General features: G+C 41.6%; 1 protein-coding gene across 2 annotated transcripts; it reads left to right on the plus strand.

Annotated features, from left to right (window-relative positions):
* Window positions 1-1,646: 1,646 nt before the first annotated feature.
* On the plus strand, window positions 1,647-16,305 carry ZNF684 (zinc finger protein 684). Of its 2 annotated transcripts, XM_025402476.1 has the most exons (5): window positions 1,647-1,875; window positions 3,245-3,283; window positions 10,022-10,148; window positions 11,069-11,164; window positions 14,700-16,305. In XM_025402476.1, the coding sequence occupies exons 2-5, from the start codon at window positions 3,269-3,271 to the stop codon at window positions 15,596-15,598; spliced, it is 1,137 nt and encodes a 378-aa protein (XP_025258261.1). In that variant the 5' UTR covers window positions 1,647-1,875; window positions 3,245-3,268; the 3' UTR covers window positions 15,599-16,305. The 2 variants fall into 2 exon arrangements, with proteins under 2 accessions (XP_025258261.1, XP_025258251.1); XM_025402466.1 differs by lacking the exons at window positions 1,647-1,875; window positions 3,245-3,283 and having other exon boundaries at window positions 9,962-10,148.
* The last annotated feature ends 8,517 nt before the right edge of the window (window positions 16,306-24,822 follow it).

The following is a 24,822-nucleotide window of genomic DNA, read 5'->3' on the forward strand; positions in this document are numbered from 1 at the left end:
TTTTTTTGAGACGGAGTCTCGCTCTGTCGCCCAGGCTGGAGTGCAGTGGCCGAATCTCAGCTCACTGCAAGCTCCACCTCCTGGGTTTACGCCATTCTCCTGCCTCAGCCTCCCGAGTAGCTGGGACTATAGGCGCCTGCCACCTCGCCCGGCTATTTTTTTGTATTTTTTAGTAGAGACGGGGTTTCATTGTGTTAGCCAGGATGGTCTCGATCTCCTGACCTCGTGATCCTCCCGTCTCGGCCTCCCAAAGTGCTGGGATTACAGGCTTGAGCCACCGCGCCCAGCCTATAATTTCTTTATTTTATTTATTATTTTATTTTATATTTTTTGAGACAGAGACTAGCTCTGTCGCCCATGCTGCAGTCCAGTGGTGGGATCATGGCTCACTGCAGTCTCCACTATCTGGGCTCAAGCGATCCTCCCATCTCAGCCTCTCAAGTAGTTGGGTCTTCAGGCAGGTGCCATGCCAGGCTAATTTTTTATTTTTTGTAGAGATGAGGGTCTCACTATGTTGCCTAGGCAGTGTTGAACTCCTGGGCTCAAACAATCCTCCCACCTTGGCATCCTGAAGTGTTAGGATTACAGGCATAAGCCACCACACCCAGCCCCATCTTTAAAAAAAAAAAAAATTAGAATATGTGGAAAAGGCAACAACAACAAAATATTACTGGATCCAAAATCTCTATCCCATGATAGCCTTATTTTTCTGCTCACCTTAAAAAAAAACTTCTTACAAGTATTACCTGTATTTGCTTTCTCCATTTCCTCTCCTCCCATCCTTTCCTCCAACTCCTATCAAATTTTCCTCAGACTTTATCAAACTTCCACCACTGCCAAAATGGCGTTTCTACATCACTAGTGACCATTGCTACAGTGGTCCATTCTTAGTTCTCATTTTACTTGACCTATGAGCAACATTTGAGACAGTGGGTCACTCCCTTCTTCTTGAAACACTTCCTTCTCTTGGTTTTGCAGATCTAAACTCTCTTACTTTTCCATCTACTTCATCTACTTCATGGATTATTCCTTCTCAGTCTTATTTGTTGGATCCTCTTCACCTCTCTGACCTAACCTGGTGCATTGCTAGAAGAAACCCTACTGAGTAAGAGCAAATTTTTTTTAGCATACTGCTGATTTTACTTTCCAGTATTTAAAGATGCTGTGTATCCTTTTAAAAGAAAACGATTTAGGCCGGGCGCGGTGGCTCAAGCCTGTAATCCCAGCACTTTGGGAGGCCGAGGCGGGCGGATCACGAGGTCAGGAGATCGAGACCATCCTGGCTAACATGGTGAAACCCCGTCTCTACTAAAAATACGAAAAAAACTAGCCGGGCGTGGTGGCGGGCGCCTGTAGTCCCAGCTACTCGGAGGCTGAGGCAGGAGAATGGCCTGAACCTGGGAGGCGGAGCTTGCAGTGAGCCGAGATCGCGCCACTGCACTCCAGCCTGGGTGACACAGCGCGAGACTCCGTCTCAAACAAAAAAAACAGAGAAAAACGCTGCCGCAAAAAAAAAAAAAAAAAGAAAACGATTTAAAAAGCGCGGGTCTCAGGTTAGCAATACAGATACCAACTCAGAAACTCCGCACCACCTCCCAAGAAGCAGCAGCGTCTGACGCCTTCCGGAAACGAGCTCCACTGGCCTTATGGGAAATGTGGTCTCCGACGGATGGCCTATACCCGGGAGGAGCCCAGGAACTCTAGGTGGACAGTTACTTCCGCACACGCGCAGTAGGACGGTAGCCGGTATTCAATCTTCAAATCAGCGCCGCGAGAAGTGCTGGCGGTGGCTGCCCCCCCAGTCTGTGGACAACGCTGTTGACTGATCCCAGGCTTGGAGCCGGAGCTGCGAGCGAGGCAGTGAAAGGGTGGCAGGTATGGCTTTGCTGGACTCGGAGGACGTAAGAGAAAGGCGGGGACTGGCTTCTAGGTTTACCCTACCGGAGATAAAACTTTACAGTCTCCAAGTGCAGTGACTTCAGGTTTGGATATGTGGGTCCTGTTCAACTCGAGTAACTGAGAGAAAGCAAGAGTTAGGCTCCGACTGGCATTGGGTAAATGCCCAGGGATCTGGTGGAACTGGGAGAGGCTCAATTTGCATTCCCGCTCTTGTAGGTCAAGGTCACTGTGTAGGAGTCTGTTCATCTAACTGTACCTTTCCTGGTTCCAAAAACATAGTTGGCCCGACCGGAGCCTGCCACAATTTTAAGCCATTTCAAGGGATCCGGTGGAAACTGTAAGCCATTTCAAGGGATCCAGGAAGAAAGCATTCTTGAGAAGCTGCTGTGCATTCGAAGGGTATTCTCAGCAATCATTTGAAGTAAATGCTATTACCATTTTGCATGTGAATTAACTGAAGCTGAAAGGTGAAATTACTTGCCTGGACTCACACAGCTTAGTAAGTGGAAGAACTGAGATTCAAACTCAGATACATTTTCTCCAGATTTCATTCTTTTTTTCACAGTATAGCATTCCTGCATAAAACAGAGTTGGGTTTATTCTCCTGAAATATTTGAGCAATGAATGCTGAGTAAATTTCGATTTGTGGTCATTTTGTAGAGTCTCTTGGTGTATGTGCAGATCTTCCAGTGCAGACTGTGTAAATGAAGGTGGGAGTTCCCGGTTTGCCCATTGTACCCTTTCTAGAGCCCCAGCAGTCTAAGCTCACAGGAGATGGGAAGTTCCTACAGAGAGAAACATTTGGAGTTTAAACTGAAGGATCCAGCTAAAACAAAAACAAAAACAAAAAAACAAAAAAAAACTGTTCCTGGGTCCCTGAATCCAGCCTTCTCAAGAAAGCCCAACCTAATTTGCAATCTCTTATCCCAGCTTCAGAGTAGAAACCAGAGAATCACAGGAAGGAATAATTTTTAGACTTACGGAGCTTCAGAGGCCAAGCTTTTAAGTTAGTTTTTCAACTCATTCATTATTTCTTCAGGATAAATTTCTGGGAGAAAAAAAAAATAACCGTTTCAAGAGGAACCACTTGGTGTTAGATCAGTAGGACAGAAACATATAACATCCTTATCTAAGCTCCATATATTCCTAACAATCACAAGTAGAGATCTGTGCTCATGGAACATGGACTTTTCTGTCTTGCTAGAAATGTCTTTCTCCCACACTAGGTGGCATTTTCTGAGGCTGCAGTGTGGGTACTTATGGTCTGATAGAGTGGGGTTCTACTTTGCATGCAGTCCTGGTGTCTCAGGTCTTTCTATTCTTTTCCCCATTTCTACTTTCATAGATTTCTGTGTAAGAGCTACAGAAAATGATCAACTTCCAGGTAAGGTATCCATCTATTCATCCAGTTGTTTAAATCTCTCAAAAGTCCAGATGATAAAAAGGAAATGTATGGTCAGGAAAAATGTAAACCGAATAAAAGATCAAGTCTAAAAGGAAATTTAGAAGATTGGTAAGTTGATACCCAAGTCATAGGGTTTGCAGATGGTTGGAACAAATTTGAGCTGGAAATATGTACTCGGTCTTCCTGGAAATCATAGTAAATGGATAACCAGCCAGTTAAAAAGTATTGGCATTGTCTGTGAAGATAAAGCAAAATTATTCTCCTTATAACTAAAGTTTTTCCTGACACATTTCTTTGAAGAAAATATTTTCTAATGAGTTTTCATATAGATAACATTAGAAATAACATTCACAGCAGCAGCCTGCGATAAATACAGCATCAGGTTTCCTATGACTGTCTTAAGAGTATTCCCTAGAGTAAGAACATAGTGCCAAGCAGCACTAAATGAACTCAATTTATAAGTTCAGGTATGTAGCCTTTTTAATGCCCATCTGGATCCATAAGTAAATCTTATACCTTTTCCAGTCTCTAGTTATCTTGAGCATTTACTCTTCTACATGAATTTTAAGGTCATCAAAATAACAAATATTGTCAAGGTTCATAAAGCAGTATGTTAGGTATTCTTTTTTCTTTTTTTCTTTTTTTTTGAGACAGAGTTTGGCTCTGTTGCCCAGGCTGGAGTACAGTGGCATGATCTGAGCTCACTAAAGCCTCCACCTCCCAGGTTCAAGCAATTCTCCTGCCTCAGCCTCCCAAGTACCTTGGATTACAGGCATGTGCCACCATCTCTGGCTAATTTTTGTGTTTTTAGTAGAGACAGGGTTTCATCTTGTTGACCAGGCTGGTCTCGAACTCCTGACCTCAAGTGATCCTCCTGCCTCGGCCTTCCAAAGTGCTGGTGGGATTACAGGTGTAAACCACTGCGCCCAGCCAGATATTTTTTATTATGATTGCATTAAACTTAATAGGTTAATTTGGAGAGAATTCATGACTTTTCAATGAGTCCTATTCAGGTTTTCTTACAACCTGACTTTCTTACAACCTGGCTCACTGGAACCTCCATCTCCTGAGTTCAAGTGATTCTCCTGCCTCAGCCTCCTGAGTAGCTGGGGTTATAGCTGGGGTTACAGGCGCCCGCCACCATGCCTGGCTAATTTTTGTATTTTTAGTAGAGACAGAGTTTCACCGTGTTGGTCAGGCTGGTCTCAAACTCCTGACTTCAGGTGATCCACCCATCTCAGCCTACCAAAGTGCTGGGATTATAGGCATGAGCCACCACACCTGGCCCTTTTATTATAATTTTATAGGTTTTATGAGTTTCTTATTGTAATTCTTGTACATTTCTTATATTTATTCTTACATATGGTTTTAGTTGCTATTGAGAATGGGGTAGGCCTTTTTTTCATTATCTCTTCTAGTTTGCTATTTTGGTAAATAGAAAAATATGGACTTCTCTTGGCTGGGCATGGTGGTTCATGCCTGTATTCCCAGCACTTTGGGAGGCTAAGGTGGGAGGACTGCTTTGAGGCCAGGAGTTCCAGACCAGCCTGGTCAATATAGAAGACTCCATTTCCAGAAAAAAAAAAAAATTAATTAGCAGGGCATAATGGCACACACCTGTGGTTCCAGCTACCAGGGAGGCTAGGGCAGGAGGATCAGTTGAGCCTAGAAGATCCAGGCTACAGCTAGCTATGATCACACCCCTGCACTCTAGCCTGGGTGACAGAGCGACACTCTGTCTCTGAAGAAAATAAAAAGATGGATTTCTCTACGTTGAATTTATATCCAACCAATATACAGAACTCTTGTTAGATCTAAGAGTTCTTTAGGGCCGGGCGCGGTGGCTCACGCCTGTAATCCCAGCACTTTGGGAGGCCGAGGCGGGCGGATCACAAGGTCAGGAGATCGAGACCACGGTGAAACCTCGTCTCTACTAAAAATACAAAAAATTAGCCGGGCGCGGTTGTGGGCGCCTGTAGTCCCAGCTACTTGGGAGGCTGAGGCAGGAGAATGGCGGGAACCCGGGAGGCGGAGCTTGCAGTGAGCTGAGATCCGGCCACTGCACTCCAGCCTGGGCGACAGAGCGAGACTCCGTCTCAAAAAAAAAAAAAAAAAAAAAAAAAAAAAGAGTTCTTTAGTTGATTCCTCTATTTCTTAGGTAGACAATCATACATTCCAAATGGAGTTTTGTCTCTTCCTGCCTAGTATTGATACCTTCCCCCATATTTTGCTTGTCTCATTGCAATGGCCAGGACTTCTAGTCGCTGCAGTTTTGAATGAACAGCCATCCTGTGGTATCCATGGGAGACTGTTTCCAGAACTCCTGCAGATCCCCGAATCGGAACGTACTGAAGTCCCACAGTACAGCTGGCCCCTGTGGAACTCAAGGATAGGAAAAGTTGGCCATCCATATTCATGGGTTTTGCATGGCAAGAATACTGTATTTTTTTTTATTATTATTATACTTTAAGTTCTAGGGTACATGTGCACAACGTGCAGGTTTGTTACATATGTATACCTGTGCCATGTTGGTGTGCTGCACCCATTAACTCATCATTTACGTTAGGTATATCTCCTAATGCTCTCCCTCGCCCCGGAATAACTGTATTTTTTTTTTAATCTGCATGTGGTTGTAGATGCAGAACCTGCCAACCAAGGGCCAACTGTATTCATTGCAAAAAAAAATCCGAGTATAAGTGGACCCAGGCAGGTCAAACCTGTGTTGTTCAGGGGTTACCTGTAATTGCTAGCCAGAAGTCTTTTTTGTCCTAACTTTAATGGGGGTGCTCCCAGTGTTTCACCGTTTCCTCTTGTATTCTGGTAGATAGTTGTTTATTTTGTTTTTAATGAAGTTAAGGATTTTTAACTTGCGAAGATTATTTTAATAACTAGGAACTTTTGGCTTCATGCCCTTTTTTAAAATAGCTGTCAATAATATAATATATCTGGCCACCCTTAATGTACCAGTTTAGATAATTTTTAGTGCATTTCCCAATGCTGAACTAGCTATGCATTCCTGGAATAAACCCTTCCTAGTGGTAACTTTTTCATAAAGGGTGAAATAGTGAATATTTTAGATTTGAAGGCCATACAGCCTCTGTGGCAACTACTCAACTCTGTCCTTGAAGCTGAAGTAAATGAATGGGTGTGACTACGTTTCAGTAACATTCTGTTTACAAAAACAGGAGGCCAGTCCATGGGTTACAGTTTCCTAATTCCTGCTGACAATGGTCTTAACTATCTCTTTTGTGGTAGACATGTAACTACTTGTCTTTAATTTCAGTGCTTTTAACATTTATCCATTAAACATGATTTTGGCATTATGGTTAGAAGGACGTATTTTATCATGTAAAACTATCCATGTGTTCTTATTTTATTATGCTTACATGCATCTGGCATGTAAACCTTACAGTCTCAGTAACATGGCACTTACGTTTACTTTATTGATTCTAATAGAGTGTAAGATTCCTGAGAGGAGTAATAATTTTATTTCTTTTGATATCTCCAGTATAGGGTTGGTGGAGCCTCATTAAATATTTTATGAGTGAACAAATAAGAATATATAAGTGATATTTTTAAATAGCTTTATTGAAATATAATTATCATACCACAAAAGTGACCTGATTAAAGTATATACAGTCAGCCAGGTGCAGTGGTTCATGCCTGTAATCCCATCACTTTGGGAGGCCAAGGTGGGTGGATCACTTGGGGTCAGGAGTTAGAGAGTAGCCTGGCCAACATGGTGAAACTCCCATCTCTACCGAAAGTACAAAAAAAATTAGCCAAGTGTGGTGCTGCACGCCTGTAGTCCCAGCTACTCGGGAGTCTGAGGCATGAGAATCGCTTGAACCTGAGAGGCAGAGGCTACAGTGAGTGAGCAGAGATCACACTACTGCACTCCAGCCTGGGCAACAGAGCAAGATTCTGTCTCAAAAAAAAAATAACAATTGTATACAATTCAGTGGTTTTTTTAGTGTATTCACAGAGTTGTACAGATGTCACCACTATCTAGTTTCAGAACATTTTCATCACCCCAAAAGCAACTCCATACCCTAATTAGCAGTCACTACTCATTCCTCCCTTTCCCTAGCACTAATCGACTTTCAGTTTCTATGGCTTTTCTCTTCTGAACATTTCATACAAATGGAACCATGAAATATGTAATCTTTCATGACTGGCTTCTTACACCCAATACAATAGTTTCCTCTTTTTCTTTTTTATTTATTTAGTTTTTTTGAGGCAGGGTCTCACTCTGTTGTAGCTTCAACCTGCCAGCCTCAAACAGTTGTCCCACCTCAGTCTCTCAGATAGCTGGGACTATAGGTCCATATGCCACCATACCCAGCTAATTTTTTATTTTTGTAGAGACTGAGTCTTGCTATGTTGCCCAGGCTGGTCTCAAACTCCTGGGCTTAAGTGATCTGCCCACCTTAGCCTCCCAAAGTGTTGGGATTACAGGTGGGCGGCATGGCACCCAGCCCCATACAGTATTTTCAAGGTTCATCCATGTTGTAGATGTACCAGTGCTTGATTCCTTTTTTATTGCCAAATAATATTCCATCATATGGATATACCACATGTTCTTTATCCATTTATCAGTTCATGGACACCAGATTATTCCACTTTTTTGACTATGAATAACTTTACTATGAACATTTGTCTGTGGGCTTTTGTGTGGACAAATGTCTTGAATTCTCACGGGTATACTAGGAGGGGATTGCTGGGTTATATGGTTACTCTGTTTAACACTTGGAGGAGGCTGAGTGCAGTGGCTCTTGCCTGTAATCCCAGCACTTTGGGAGACTGAGGTGGGTGGATCACTTGAGGTCAGAAGTTCAAGAGCAGCCTGGTCAATGTGGTAGAACCCCGTTTTTACTAAAAATACAAAAATCAGTGATGTACGCCTATAATCCCAGTTACTCAGGAGGCTGAGGCAGGAGAATTACTTGAACCCAGGAGGCGCCACTGCACTCCAGCCTGAGCGACAAGAGTGAGACTCCATCTCAAAAAAAAAAAAAAACACTTGGAGGAACTGCTAAACTGTTGTGGTTACTACACAGGCTGGGTATGGTAGCTCATGCCTGTAATCCCAGCACTTTGGGGGGCTGAAGCAGGAGGATCACTTCAAGCCAAGAGTACAAGAGCAGTCTGGGCAATGTAGTGAGACCCCCTCTCTAAATTTTTTTTTTTTTGAGATGGGGTCTCACTCTGTTGCCCAGGCTGGAGTGCAGTGGCGCAACCTTGGCTCACTGCAACCTCTGCCTCTTAGGTCAAGCGATTCTCCTGCCTCAGCCTCCTGAGTAGCTGAGACTACATGCACATGCCACCATACCTGGCTACTTTTTTGTATTTTTAGTAGAGACGGGGTTTCACCGTGTTAGCCAGGATAGTCTTGATCTCCTGACTTCATGATCCACCTGCCTCGGCCTCCCAAAGTATTGGGATTACAGGCATGAGCCACCGCACTTGGCCCCAAAAAATATTTTTTTAATTGCCTGGGTGTGGTGGCACGTGCCTGTAGTCCCAGTTACTTCAGAAGCTGAGGTAGAAGGATCACTTGAGTCCAGGAGTTGGGTGCTGCAGTGACCCCTGATTACACCACTCCACTCCACTCCAAGCTGGGTGACAGAGCAAGACCCTATATCAAATAAAAGAAAAGAAAAAAGAAAAAACGTAGTTGCTGCACCATTTTGCAATCCCAGTGTACAAGAGTTGAGTAATGTACAAGAGTTTCGGTTTCTCCACATCCTTGCCACCACAGGTCATTGTCTGCCTTTGATTTTAACTGTCCTCATAGAAGTGAAGTGCTATCTCATTATGGTTTTGGTTTGCATTTCACTAATGACTAATCACTAATGATGTTGAGCATCTTTTTTCTTTTTATTTTTTTTTCTTTCTTGCTTCAGTTTCAGACCCTAATGTTAAGCATCTTTTCATGGGCTTATTTACTATACACATACCAACACAGATACATACATACATATATCTATATCTATCTATAGATAGATAGATATATCTTTGGAGAGATGTCTCTTTAAATCCTTTGCCCATTTTTAAATTGTGTTGTCTTTTTATTGTTGTTTTTTTCCTCCCCTCCCCCTATTGTTGAATTTTAAGAGTTATTTATATATTCTAGATACAAGCCTCTTATCACATGCATGATTTGCGAATATTTTCTCCCATTCTGTGGATTTTCTTTTCACATTCTTGGCAGTGTCCTATGGAGCACAGAAGTTTTCATTTTGATGAATTCCTATTTATTTTTATTGTCACTTCCACTTTTTCTGTCATATTTCACAAACCACTGCCTAATCCAAGGTCACAAAAAACTTTTTTTCTATTTTCTTCTAACTGTTTGATAGCTTTGTTTCTTTCTTTTAGCTCTCTGGTCCATTTTAGTTCATTTTCTTATATGATGTGAAATGGGTGGGGAGTCCAGTGTCATACTTTTGCATGTGGATGTCTAGTGGTCTCAGTACCAGTTGTTGAAAAGACTTTTCTTTCCCCTGTTGAACTGTTCTGGCACCAGTTGGATATGTTTAATAAGATTTTTGTTACTATCACAAAGCATATTTCTGAATCAAGCATGTAATCATTATATCTCATTTTCTACAAACTCAACAGTGAACATGATATGATATTAAGGAGCTGCCCTGATTCTCTTGCAAGTTCGCTAATGATGCACACTTTAGTTTGAAGATGAATGTGCTGTTACAGGAATCAGTGACGTTCCAGGATGTGGCTGTGGATTTCACCGCAGAGGAGTGGCAGCTGCTTGATTGTACTGAGAGAACCTTGTATTGGGATGTGATGTTGGAGAACTATAGAAACCTCATCTCAGTGGGTAAGGACAATAAGTGATAACTTTTCAGTGTAACTTAGTATATACTAATAGTGCTCATCTTTTAAGATGTGTGAACGCTTGCCAATTGTGATGGCTCATACTTATAATCCCAGCACTTTGGGAGGCAGGAGAATTGCTTGAGCCCAGGATTTCAAGACCAGCCTGAGCAACATTTTGAGACTGTCTCAACAAAATTTAGCTAGGTGTGGTGGCATGTGCCTGTCGTCCCAGCTACTTGGGAGGCTGAGGTGGAAGGATCGCTTGAGCCTAGACGTACCACTACATTCCAGCCTGGGTGACAGACTGAGACCCTATCTCAAAAAAAAGACTTATGAAAGCTGTGAGCATTCTCAGGCATTAATCAGCTGGGCCCTAAATTTTAGTTGTCAAAGATTCTGAGTCCCCTTTGAGCTTCACATAGTCTGCTTATGCTTCTACTTCCCAGATGGAGGAGAAGGGTCTGTTCTGTTTTTTTTTGTTATTGTTGTTGTTTTGTTTTTTTTTTTTGAGATGCAGTCTCGCTCTGTCACCCAGACTGGAGTGCAGTGGCAGGATCTCGGCTCACTGCAAGCTCCACCTCCCAGGTTCATGCTATTCTCCTGCCTCAGCCTCCTGAGTAGCTAAGACTACGGGCGCCTGCCACCACACCCAGCTAATTTTTTGTATTTTTAGTAGAGACGGGATTTCACTGTGTTAGCCAGGATGGTCTCGATCTCCTGACCTCGTGATCCATCCGCCTCGGCCTCCCAAAGTGCTGGGATTACAGGCGTGAGCCACCGCACCCGGCCCAGGTCTGTTCTGTTTTAAAGCCTGCTTGTTATCCTTTAAAAACCCTGAGACTCAAGGAGGCAACCTGAGTTGTGAGCTGGTTGTTTGCCTAGCACTTTGTCCCCACTTCTATGTTACTTTCCCACCAACAGGATGTCCAATTAACAAAACAGAAGTGATCCTCAAGGTAGAGCAAGGACAAGAGCCATGGATGGTGGAGGGAGCGAACCCACATCAGAGCTCTCCAGGTGAGTGAGAGAAATTCAGATGGGGGTGTGTGAAGTTGAGATCCCTGTTGGTCAGTGAGGGACAGGCACCTCTGAAATTTTTCTTAGAAGCACCTCTTAAAAGCCACACACCTTTAATGTAACATCATCAGTCAGCTCCCCAAAAGCTGCCTTCACCCTCCTTTCCGCACACGTGCTCTTTCTCGTTGCTCAGCTGTTGTATGGAGCGTCCCTCTCCTGTCTCCTCTGGCTTCTCACACAGCCTGTTTCATCTAGGTCCTCGCTTTGTTTCTGTTCTCTTAATTTCTAAAACCCTCATTCTTCTTCCCTTCTCAACATAGATCTTTTTTCTATATACTTAGTCGTTATAATGAAGTTAAATTATCTGAATTTGAGGCGTTACTCTACCAATTACTGTCTAATCTTTTTTTTTTTTTTTTTTTTTTTGAGATGCAGTCTCACTCTGTCACCCAGGCTGGAGCGCAGTGGTGCGATTTCAGCTCACTGCAAGCTCTGCCTCCCGGGTTCACACCATTCTGCCTCAGCCTCCTGCGTAGCTGGGACTACAGGCGCCCACCATCACGCCCGGCTAATTTTTTGTATTTTTAGTAGAGACAGGGTTTTACTGTGTTAGCCAGGATGGTCTCGATCTCCTGACCTCGTGATCCACCTGCCTCGGCCTCCCAAAGTGCTGGGATTACAGGCGTGAGCCACCGCGCCCGGCCTATATACAGTTTTCTTCTCAGCATTAATCCTGATTCTGGTCTGCTCCTAAAACCAGCATTTTATTAAGTCTGAATTCAGCTTTTCCTCTTTCATTGTAACTCCTGTCTAAATTAATCTTTACTTTCTTTGAACTCCCAAGCCAATTCTATTATGACTCTGTCATGAAAAATTTATATATACTGTCATGGATATATATTTTTTTAATCATTGTGGCTTTTAAGGCTTTGTTTTTTTGGTTTTTTTTTGTTTTGTTTTGTTTTGTTTTGTTTTGTTTGTTTGTTTGTTTTATGATAGTGCCTGAAGAGAATGATCTGTTTTATGCTGAGCATATCATGGTATACAATGAACATTTTATTAATTCATTGTTATAGAGCCAGACATTGTGGGGGATGTTTCTTTTCTTATTTTTCTTTTTCTTTTCTTTCTTCAGTATCCCTGTCATAGCAATGTGGGGGATGTTTCTTATTCTTCCATTCAACAAGGCTTTTAAAAACGTTTCCTGAAAAGGTTCAAAGGAAACAAAAATCTCATTACCATTTTCTAACTTATGAAAGGTATTTGGAACAGCAAAACATGTTCATATTAAAATATTTTCCCTAGTGGTTAGGAAAACAATATATAAATAGAAAATAAAAGTTTGGGGTTTTTTTGTTGTGTGTTGTTTTTTGAGACGGAGTCTCACTCTGTCACCAGGCTGGAGTACAGTGGTGCAATCTCAGCTCGGATTCAAGTGATTCTCCTGCCTCAGCCTCCTGAGTAGCTGGAACTGCAGGCGCCTGCCACCATGCCTAGCTAATTTTTGTATTTTTAGTAGAGACGTAGAGACACGGTTTCACCATGTTGGCCAGGATGGTCTTCATCTCTTGACCTCATGATCCACCCGCCTCAGCCTCCCAAAGTGCTGGGATTACAGGTGTGAGCCACCGCGCCCAGCCCAAAAATAAAGTATCTTAAAATTCAACAAGCAAGTATGAAACATTTCTTCAGTGCACATTAACATTGCAGTTTTGTTCTAATTAACTGTCAAAATGAATGGTACAGACAGCAGCAGTGACTGTCTTAGAAATTCATAGAAAATGGAGCTTAAAGTTTAAAGTATGCAAAATTTGGAGAAGTCTTTTTTTGAGGTTATGGAACAGTGGTTCCTCCCTAAAGAATATCTAAGCTCTAGATAGGATGAGAGGAGATAAGGGAGGGCAAATTAAGGTGGAGAATGAACATGAGCAAGAGATTGAATTTAGGAATCTAGAGTCCGTGGAGTAGAAGGTATTTGTTGAGGACTAGTGGAACGCATGTTCCCATGAGTGAATTCATATCTTGCATAATTTTGTTTGCCAGGCTGATGTTGAATTTTTCAGTGGATTATTGTCGGTAGAGGTAATGCAGGATGCTGCTTCCCATCTGTTGAAATAGAGCAGAAAGAAGAAAGGAACAAAATCCCGAGTCAGAACCACTCTATAAAGAAATGTGTACTGATGGCTGTAGCCCACTACTCAGTCTAGCTCCGCACAGAATAAGACACAGAGAAAGAGGCTCGGAGTATTGTACTAACACTCCACATGGAGGGAAACTTAAGCGTGGGGAATCATAGACCCCCTCTCCCCAATTTTTTTTTAATGGGAACAGATTTGGGATTAATAGTGTTTTGAGGATAGTGAAAAAATGTGAATTCAGGAGCAAAGCAACTTGCTGAAGAATGGTTTGTTAGATTGAAAGAGGATGTAAAAAGAGTATTTGTCAAACAGAAGTATGACAGGTAGTTGTCATATATAGAAACTCAGCCGGAATAAAAAAAAATAGCAAATAGAATCTGTTTGCTATTATTATCCCAAGCTAAGGATGACTTATTCTTGGATGACTTGCTGGACATTTGTGTTCCTGGGCTTACAAGTCAGGTACAAATGAATTCTAGCTCTCAGTAGAGCTGGAGCCATGACTACAGACATGCTTCTGCTGTAGTTTGCTTGGGGTTAGAGGACTGGAGATTTGAGAATGTTTCTAAAGGAAACTGATATTGTGCAGAGTGATTAAGAGGAAAAAGACATAAGTGAGAGAAATAGGGAATTATCCTACCAAGATGATCTAGAAATTAATTATGTAGTGATTTATATAACTGCCTGTTACCACCTCCTCCAAACCTAGTCTGTTCTCTGATATTTTCTCTTAACCCCTTTGCCTTTGTCTCCTTTTTTTTTTTTTTTTTTTTTTTGGAGATGGAGTCTCGCTCTGTTGCCAGGCTAGAGTACAATGGCGCGATCTCGGATCACTGTAACCTCCGCCTCCCAGGTTCAAGCGATTCTCCTGCCATAGCCTCCTGAGTAGCTGGGACTACAGGCATGTGCCACCATGCCCAGCTAATTTTTGCATTTTTAGTAGAGACAGGGTTTCACCATGTTGGCCAGGATGGTCTTGATCTCTTCACCTCATGATCCGCCCACCTCAGCCTCCTAAAGTGCTGGGATTACAGGCGTGAGCCACCATGCCCGGCCTATCTCCTGTGTGTTTGGCTGTCCTGTCCATTAATCAGATCGCCACAGTGGGCCCTCTTCATTTTATGAGCTAACCCTGTACCCTTGTTCAGCGGCCTTTTGACTGACTTTGTACCCTCACTCTACCTTGTGCCTATTTTACTGTCTTTCCACAGGTCACAAGTTAAGGCATCTGTTCCCATTCCCTCTTCAGCAGTTTTATTCTTAAAGCTCAGGAGGAGTGAGACAAATAGAAGATTGCTTTCAGAATGAGATACTATATTTGAAACGATAGATGTTTTTCTCTATAACATGTTGGTGGGAGAAAGTAACTAGGAATGTTTTATTGTACTCCTTTTTAGAATCTGACTGCCCACTTGTTGATGAACCAAGGAAGCATCGGGAAAGCAAAGACAATTTTTTGAAGTCAGTTTTGCTCACGTTCAATAAAATTCTGACTATGGAGAGAATCCACCATTATAATATGAGCACAAGTCTTAATCCAATGAGAAAAAAATCATGTAAATCATTTGAGAAGCGTTTGCCGCCTCATTTAGACTTACTGAATTACAATAGAAGTTATGCTGGAGAAAACGCTTATGAATGCAGGGAATGCGGCAAAGCCTTCAAAAAGAAGTTTCATTTCATTAGACATGAAAAAAATCATACAAGGAAAAAACCTTTTGAATGCAGTGACTGTGGAAAAGCCTATAGCAGGAAGGCACACCTTGTAACTCATCAGAAAATTCATAATGGAGAGAGACCCTTTGTGTGCAATGATTGTGGGAAGGCGTTTATGCATAAAGCCCAACTCGTAGTCCACCAGAGACTTCACACTGGAGAGAAGCCTTATGAGTGCAGTCAATGTGGGAAAACATTCACTTGGAACTCCTCATTTAATCAACACGTGAAATCTCATACACTTGAGAAGTCGTTTGAATGTAAGGAATGTGGGAAAACCTTCAGGTATAGTTCATCCCTTTATAAACATTCCAGATTTCATACAGGAGAGAAACCCTACCAATGTATCATATGTGGCAAAGCTTTTGGCAACACATCTGTGCTTGTTACACACCAAAGAATTCATACAGGAGAGAAGCCTTACGGATGTATTGAATGTGGCAAAGCCTTCATCAAGAAGTCTCATCTCCTCAGACATCAGATAACTCATACAGGAGAGAAGCCCTATGAATGTAACAGATGTGGGAAAGCATTTTCCCAGAAATCAAATCTTATTGTACATCAGAAAACTCATACATAATATTCACTTTATGAATATGAGGCCTTATTAAATATTTGCTAAATCTTATTAAATACTAAAGAATTCATGGTGAGAAGTCTACAGTTTAAATGAATTTGGAAGAGTAGATTCCCATAAAAATCAATCAATGCCAATCATGTTCTGGAAGTGATAATAAACTTTTTACAGAAAATATGAGAGAAAACAACTATAATAATAGAGCATAAAGCTTGGAAAGTAAGCATAACTTAAATAATCAAAGAACCAGTGGAAACTACATTTGCCATTCCTGACTTTTAATTTTTATAATAAAATAAATATGCAAGTGTGAGTATAAAATATTATGCTTATACATTATATTAAATTATGCCTATTAAGAGTTTCTGCAGTAAATAACATTTTTTCTTCCAGTCTTAACATGTATAATTAATCAAGTGAGAAAATGTGGTTTAATATGTCAGGTGAATTTCAGTGATATTTTCATCCATTTGCTGGCACTTTTAATGGGCATGACAGTGTTACTGAATCTGAGTCTCCTTTAATTATACAACTGAAGACTTCTTATTAAAATTCATATAAAGATGTTTTCCTATGTATGTAAATACCAGAACAAAAAATTTAACAAGACACTAATTGAGGAGAGAAAGGTACTTGTATTCTGTATTACAATAAGTATTCAGTTGAGGAAAATAATTAAATATGTAAATACATAATTTGCACTTCAAATATTCCTGTTCTTTTTATTTTTCATTGGTATAACTACGTAAGCTGTAAGGATAGCTTAAGTGGGGTTTTTTTTTGTTTTTTTTTTTTTGACAGAGTCTCACTCTATCCCCCAGGCTGGAGTGCAGTGGCGTGATCTCATCTCACTGCAACCTCCACCTCCTGGGTTCAAGCTATTCTCCTGCTTCAGCCTCCCAACTGGCTGACACTACAGGCGTGTGCCACCACACCTGGCTAATTTTTGTATTTTTAGTAGAGACGGGGTTTTGCCATGTTGGCCAGGATGGTCTCAAACTCCTGACCTCATAATTTGCCCACCTTGGCCTCCCAGAGTGCTGGGATTACAGGCGTGAGCCACTGTGTCTGGCCAGCTTAAGTGATATTTAACTGGGGTATCATCTGTATTTTATTTTAATAAAGTAGGGTCTCATGATACTTTCCAACTTTTGAGGACAGTTTTGGGGATTTTGTTGTTTGTTTGTTTGTTTGAGGCGGAGTCTCGCTCTGTTGCCCAGGCTGGAGTGCAGTGGCGCCATCTCAGGTTCACGCCATTCTCCCGCCTCAGCCTCCTGAGTAGCTGGCACTACAAGCGGCCGCCACCACTCCCGGCTATTTTTGTTTTTGTATTTTTAGTAGAGACGGGATTTCACCGTGTTAGCCAGGATGGTCTCGATCTTCTGACCTCGTGATCTTCCCGCGTTGGCCTCCTGAAGTGCTGTGATTACAGGCGTGAGCCACCACGCCTGGGCCTTTTGTTATTGTTTATATATAGAGACAAGGTCTCACTCTGTTCCTGAGGCTTGAGCACAATGGCACAATCATAGCCCACTGTAACCATGAATTTCTGGGTTTAAGCATTCCTCCCACCTCAGCCTCTTAAGTAGCTAAGACTACAGGTGCAAGCCACCACACCTGGCTAATTTTTTATTTTTTGTAGAGAAGGCGTCTCACTATGTTGCCTAGGCTGGTCTTGAACTCCTGGCCTCTAACGATCCTCCTGCCTGTCATCCCCCTTCAGTCTCCCAAAGCGCTGGGATTACAGGGAATTTTTTTTTTTTTTAAAGAAGTCAATACATGTTTAGCTCCGAAGATGCCTGGAATTTTCCTTATGAACAGCATAGTCATCATTAATGAAGATGAAAACTTGTTAGAAAAGAGCAAGTTTTTCTACGTAGCAACTTTGGAATGTGACATTTTGTAAATTCTACATATTCCCTTCAAGGATTAATTAGTCATTATTTAAAGTTTTCTTGCTGTCCACAATATTCCTTGGTAATGCCAAAAATCTTTTATGTCTTTTCTTGAGTGGTGACAAAACTTAGACTTGAACCTAAATTCAGAAATCAAGCCTTTTAAGTTTAAGCTCAGTTACAATTATGTTGCGTTGTTTTCTTTCAGTAGCCATTTTTTGAAAGAGTAGTGTTGGGTAATAACTATAAACGATAGTGCTTTTTTTGAATAAGCATACTGGGACTTTAAAGATCTAAATTAAATCTTGTCTTTCTAAGTTATTTTAGGAGGCTATATGCTAATTTCATTTATGAGGTCATTCCAAAATTTCTGGAACCTTCTTTTCAGGGAGTTGTCTTCACAATTAGTATGCCAGCCACACAGGAAAATCTTGGTATTTATAGTCACAGGACTTGCCTTTTTTCAGCTCAGGAGTTTTCTGTCATTTCTTACATGAAGTCCTCACTTCAGCCTATGTAGTGTTTACCATTTCGATTCTGTCTCTCCTTCCCCTGCCTGTAACCCTCATCTGAGAAACTCCAAACCACACAGATAAAGGAGAGAGACGGGGGCAGGAGACTCCACTGTTGCTGGATGGTATGAGATGCCCCTGAAAGAGCAGCTATGTAGGTCAAGGTGGCAAGAAGTGTGCAATAGTCTGCTCTACAGCTTACTGGAAATAAAATGTAGCCAGGACATTTAAATTGTAATACATCAGGATGTCTGTATGTAGTTTCATAATTTTGTTTGCTCCCAAACAAATGAATTTTACCTAGAAATGGAGTGGGAGAAATTTCTACAAATATGCCTTAGCTGTAGTTTGGATGGAGTCAGAGGCTGAGGCTATGAGAAGGTGCCTATAATAAGAGGGAGTTAGTGGCTGACAATTTGCTTGGTGGTTGTGTGCAAGATGAGTAAGAGGGGAAAGACCAGTGTATGAAGGAGACTAAGGAAAATCCTAACAGGACAATTTAATATTTGGAAATTGTGAACCTTGACTCTCCAACTCCAAACCAATCCACCTCCTCTCATTTCCCCATCATGCCTTTATCTCCTTGTTTTGATTACCCTCCTCATTCATTCTTCTGAGATGGCTTACCCAATTCTCAGAGTTCACCCTGCATCCTTGTTAAAAAATTTTTTAAAAATTCTTTTATCGTCATTATAACTTTGTATCTATTTCACCATCTTTCACAGGTTGGAAAGTATTGTTTCTAACTTTAAAAAAGCTATGTGATGGGCAATGATAGTTCATGCCTGTGATAGCAGTACTTTGAGAGCCCAAGGCAGGAGGATCACTTGAGCCCAGGAGTTTGAGACCACCCTGGACAACATAGTGAGAACCCCATCTCTACAAAAGGGAAAAAAATGAGCCAGCTGTGTGCACACCTCTAGTCCTCCCAGGAGGATGTGGGGCAGCTGAGGATTGCTTGAGCCTGGAGAGGTTGAGGCGGCAGTGAGCCGTGTTTGTGCCACTGCACTCCAACCTGGGTGGCAGAGCAAGATTGTCTAAAAAAAAAAAAAAAAAAAAAAACTACTTGTTTTCATTATTGTCAGGTTGCCGGACCCCTATTTTAGCAGTGTTTTCTTAAAGCCCAGGGGCGAGGCAAATGCAGGATTCTGTTTTGTTTTGTTGCCCAGAATGGTAATGAAAATGATCATCTGTGGGGTAGGTGGTAATGAGTTGGAGGAGATATTTTCACCTTTTGTTTTGTCCATACCTGAAACCAGAAACTTGGTTGTGTGTGTGTGTGTGTGTCTGTGTGTGTGTGTGAAGTGTTTAAAAAATGACATGAAGTGTACCCTATCAAATTTTTTTTTTTTTGAGACGGAGTCTCGCTCTGTCGCCCAGGCTGGAGTGCAGTGGCACGATCTCCACTCACTGCAAGCTCCGCCTCCCAGGTTCAAGCCATTCTCCTGCCTCAGCCTCCCGTGTAGCTGGAACTACAGGCGCCCGCCACCTCGTCCGGCTAATTTTTGTATTTTTTAGTAGAGACGGGGTTTCACCGTGTTAGCCAGGATGGTCTCCATCTCCTGACCTCGTGATCCGCCCATCTCGGCCTCCCAAAGTGCTGGGATTACAGGTATGAGCCACCAAGCCCGGCCCCTATCAAAATTTTAAGTGAACAGCACATTATTGTTTACTAGATGCACTTCATTGTAGAGCAGATCTCTAGAACTTTTTCATCTTGTATGACTGAAACTGAGTAGCCATGGAACAATGCCCCATTTCTAACTCCTCCAGCCCCTGGCAACCACCATTTTACTTAACGGATTCGGTAAGTTTGACTACTTTAGATAATTCATATAAGTGGAATCGTGCAATATTTGTCCTTTCATGACTGGTTTATTTCACTTGGCCTATTTTTTTTTTTTTTTTTTTTTTTTTGAGATGGGGTCTCACTCTGTCACCCGGGCTGGAGTGCAGTGGCACGATCATAGCTCACTGCAGCTTCAACTCCTGGGCTCAAGTAATCCTCCCTCCTCAGCTTCTTGAGTAGCTGGAGTCATAGCTGCATATCACTATGCCTGGCTTAAAAAAGTTTTTGCTTTTGTTTTTTTGGTACAGACTGGGTCTTGTTTTGTTGCCCAGGCTGGTCTCAGACTCCTGGCTTCAAGTGATCCTCCCGCCTCAGCCTCCTGAGGTTCTGGGATGATAAGCGTGAGCCACCCCATCCAGCTGACTAAGCCTAATTCTTAAGGATCATTCACACTGTAGCCTATGACAGAATTTCCTTCTTTTTTAAGGCTGAATTATTCCATTGTGTTTATATCCCACGTTGTCTTTATTCAACCATTGATGGACATTTAGGTTGTTTGCAATTCTTGGCTATTGTGAGTAATGCGACTATGAACATGGGAGAGCAAATATCCCTTTGGGATCCTGTTTTCAATTCTTTTGGATAAATACCCAGAAGTGGGATTGCTGCATCATATGGTAGCTCTATCTTTAATTCTTTGAGGAGCCTTTATACTGTTTTCCGTAGCAGCTTGACCATTTTACATTCCCACCTTTAGCGTTCAGGGGTTCCAGTGTCTCCACATCCTTGCCAACACTCGTCATTTCTTGTTTTCTGTAAGTGATATTACTGATTTTATTGAAAAGATTTCAGAAAATTTTGAGTTATAAGTAGACAATTTTAATGTAGAGTGTAAAGCTTAGGAAATTGTGAGGAATTGAATATGAGGCTTCAGATGGACTATAATTACATGTATGCACTGCCCTGATTTATTTTTTATACAAATTATAGAAATATCTGCATTGCTTCAAAATTTGTATAACTGTAGGTTTGAAATATGTCATGCACTTTATATAAAATTTTATCTATTATGATAATGGTTGTACAACATCATGACTGTACTTAGTGCCAGTGAATGATACACTTAAAAATGGTTAAAATCTTAAATCTTATTTACATTTTAACACAATTTTTTAAAATGCTCCCAAAATTGGGTCTATTAAAAGTCTCTGGCCAGGCGTGGTGGCTCACCTGAGGTCAGAAGTTTGAGACCAGCCTGGCCAACATGGTGAAACCCCGTCTCTACTAAAAATACAAAAATTAGCCGGGCGTGGTGGTGGGTGCTATAGTCCCAGCTACTCAGGAGGCTGAGGCAGGAGAATTGCTTGAACCTGGAAGGTGGAGGTTGCAGTGAGCTGAGATCATACCACTGCACTCTAGCCTGGGGGACAGAGTGAGACTCCATTTCAAAAAAAAAAAGAGTCTCTGGTAAACACCTTATGTCTTCAAATCCTAAAAATCACCATTTGCATAATTGCCAAGTGTAAGTGAAAGAATATGATTTTTTGTGTAGTATGAATTTCATCTCTATGAACTTCATTTCTAACCATTTCCTGGTGCCAGTCAATAGATGTGGCAGTTGTGACTGAGCATTCTTGAACCTCCTTTTAGATAACAGAAGTCGGGGACAGTCACATAGTCTTCTACTGCCTCTGCTCAGCCAAGAGCATTGTAATATGTTTTCTTCTCTATGCAAACCACCAAAGGGGGTGTGTGTATGTATGTACATGTGCATATACATATATTTAATCCTGATTAACAAGATACTGAAGAAAGAAAGCAGCTGTGTTCTGTACCACTTTAAGCGTTTAGTATAGGAAAAGAGGCATTTCTGCAGGTAAATAGTTTTATAAATATAACTCATCCTGTTTCACTGCTGTAGCTACATATCTAGGAGTAAACCTACAGGAGGTCAAGCAGCATGTAACTAGGGAACTCCTATATTGAGTTTAGAAAAATTAGTATGATACTTCGCCGAGACTTCTGGAAGAAAATTAATTCGCATTATATTAGAAAGGAATTTAGAATGAGGGAATGAATAGGTCTTTGCATCAACATACATGCTATGATTGAAAGGCAAATAAAAACTGGTCAGGGCTTGGTGACTCTTCTTCCCTAATAAGGGAAATATTCATGATATTTTAATTTAAAAATATTAAGAAAAAAGTTCCAGAGAATATCCCAATTTTAAAAAGTTTTATATACATATGTATTCCAAAATGTAAGTAGTAGTAACTTTTGGGTGATGTGATTATATATTTTGTACTTTTTCTACATCTTCTCTAGTTATATATAATATGTAGCTTTTTTTTTTTTTTTTTGAGACAGGGTGTCACTCTGTTGCCTAGGCTGGAGAGCAGAGGCGCAAATAGGGTCACTGCAGGCTGGACCTCCCTGGGCTCAGGTGATTCTCCCACTTCAACCTGCTGAGTAGCTGGGACTACAGGCACATACCACCATGGCCAGTTAATTTTTGTATTTTTGGTAGAGATGGGGATTCACCATGTTGCCCAGGCTGGTCTCGAACTCCTGGGCTAAAGAGATCTGCCCACCTCAGCCTTCCAAAATGCAGGGATTACAGGTGTGAACCACTGTACCTGGCCTTAGCACTTTTCTTATCATAAAATAAAAAAGATATATATATAGCAAATGAAATGTTATTTCCTTTGCAGGGGTGGGAGCTATACTTGAAACGTTTGTTGTTTTCTTTTCTTTTCTTTCTTTTTTTTTTCTTTTGAGATGAAGTTTCACTCTTGTCGCCCAGGCTTGAGTGCAGTGGTGCCATCTCGACTCATTGCAACCTCTGCCTCCCAGGTTCAAGCAAGTCTCCTGCCTCAGCCTCCCAAGTAGCTGGGATTACAGGTGCCTGCCACTACAGCTCGCTAACTTTTTGTATTTTTAGTAGAGATGGGGTTTCCCCATGTTGACCAGGCTGGTCTTGAACTCCTGACCTCAGGTGATCTACCCGCCTCAGCCTTCCAAAGTGTTGGGATTACGGGTGTGAGCCACCACACCCAGCCGAAATGTTTGTTGTTTTCATCAAATTTTCTTTTCTTTTCTTTTCTTTTCTGACTTGGAGTTTTACTCTTGTTGTTGGAGTGCAATGGCGTGGTCTTGGTTCACTGCAACCTCCGTCTCCCGGGTTCAAGAGATTCTCCTGCCTCAGCCTCCCGAGTAGCTGGGATTACAGGGGCCCGCCACCATGGCCGATTAGTTTTTGTATTTTTAGTAGAGATGGGGTTTCACCATGTTGGCAAGGCTGGTCTCAAACTTTTGACCTCAGGTGATCTGCCTTGCCTTGGCCTCCCAAAGTGCTGGGATTACAGGCGCGAGCACCGCGCCCGGCCCAAATTTCCTTTCCATGGATGAATGGTAATGATAACAACCATCCACAGCCTAGGGAAAAAAGTCATAATTTAAGTATTCTAGCCTAGAAATACAAGCTGTCAAACTAGTGGGCAAGATAAGAGGCTTAGAGTTGCTGATGCAATTATTTTATATAAAAAGAATATGCAGCAGTCAAAAAATCTTTAGCCAAGTGAATAGATAGTACAACTATACTGCACACACATTCTAGAAGAGAAGAATATGAAGAAGAACCAGAGATTATACTTTCTATATGTAAGTTCAAGTAGATCGTAGGCTAAGAGGTTTCATTTATATCAGCAACTAATTTATGTGTGTCTGTATTATTCAATGTAGGATCATTATAGATACGAGGCATTTTAACACTGCAGATGATTTTTCAGTATTATCTGAGGTGGTATAGTCACAGATGCACTTGATCTTGCTTCTTTTCTCATAGCTAAAATAAACTCTAGGGTTGGGCATTAAAAACTACGGTTTTGGCCGGGCGTGGTGGCTCACGCCTGTAATCCCAGCACTTTGGGAGGCCGATGCGGGCGGATCACGAGGTCAGGAGATCGAGACCATCCTGGCTAACACAGTGAAACCCCGTCTCCACTAAAAATGCAAAAAATTAGCCGGGCGTGGCGGCGGGCGCCTGTAGTCCCAGCTACTTGGGAGGCTGAGGCAGGAGAATGGTGTGAACCCAGGAGGCGGAGCTTGCCGTGAGCCGAGATCACAGCCACTGCACTGCAGCCTGGGCGACTGAGCAAGACTCCGTCTCAAAAAAAAAAAAAAAACAACAACTATGGTTTTAGGCATTTAAGCAGTAAGAAATTTCTATTCTATTTAGAAATAAATTTTACAAAATAACAATGTAACTGGTATGATTATTCACTATTAACTAAGAATAAAGCCAATTTTATGTGTGTACCTGAGTAAATTTATAAAGCAAACTCCTTAGCAAAATATTGTCAAGCTCCCTATATTCAAACTAAGTCAAAATATTAAAAATCTCTGTATTTTGGAGACCAACTTAAATATGTTCATTTTCACAACCAGCTCCCAAAAAAAATAATTAAGAATTGAAAATGATAGCTACCATGTGAACATATCTAACTACTGGGAATTTACTTTGATCAGCTTTGGTTCTGAAATTGCTATGTCTCTAGATTTAGTAATTTTGCGTTAATTGACTGTACTGCAATGAATGGGTTTGTGATGATTCAGGTACAAGATTGAGACAGTGAATTCAGAATTTATGGGTTTTTTTTTTTTTTTTTTTGAGACAGAGTCTGGCTGTGTCACCCAGGCTGGAGTGCAGTGGTACAATCTTGGCTCACTGCACCTCCACCTCCCAGATTCTAGTGATTCTCCTGCCTCAGCCTCCTGCGTAGCTGGGATTACAGGTGCGCACCACCATGCCTGGCTAATTTTCACATTTTTAATAGAGACAGGGTTTCACCATGTTGGCCAGGCTGGTCTCAAACTCCTGACCTTGTGATCTGCCCGCTTCAGCCTCCCAAGGTGCTGGGAATACAGGCATAAGGCACCGCGCCTGGCCCAGAATATATGTTTTAAATGTGCCTTTAAGTAATAACATATAATACAGAGTTTTAGAAAACAAGGGTTACAATTGTTATGGAC

Source organism: Theropithecus gelada, chromosome 1 (assembly GCF_003255815.1).
Source record: "Theropithecus gelada isolate Dixy chromosome 1, Tgel_1.0, whole genome shotgun sequence".
NCBI classification, from domain to species: domain Eukaryota; kingdom Metazoa; phylum Chordata; class Mammalia; order Primates; family Cercopithecidae; genus Theropithecus; species Theropithecus gelada.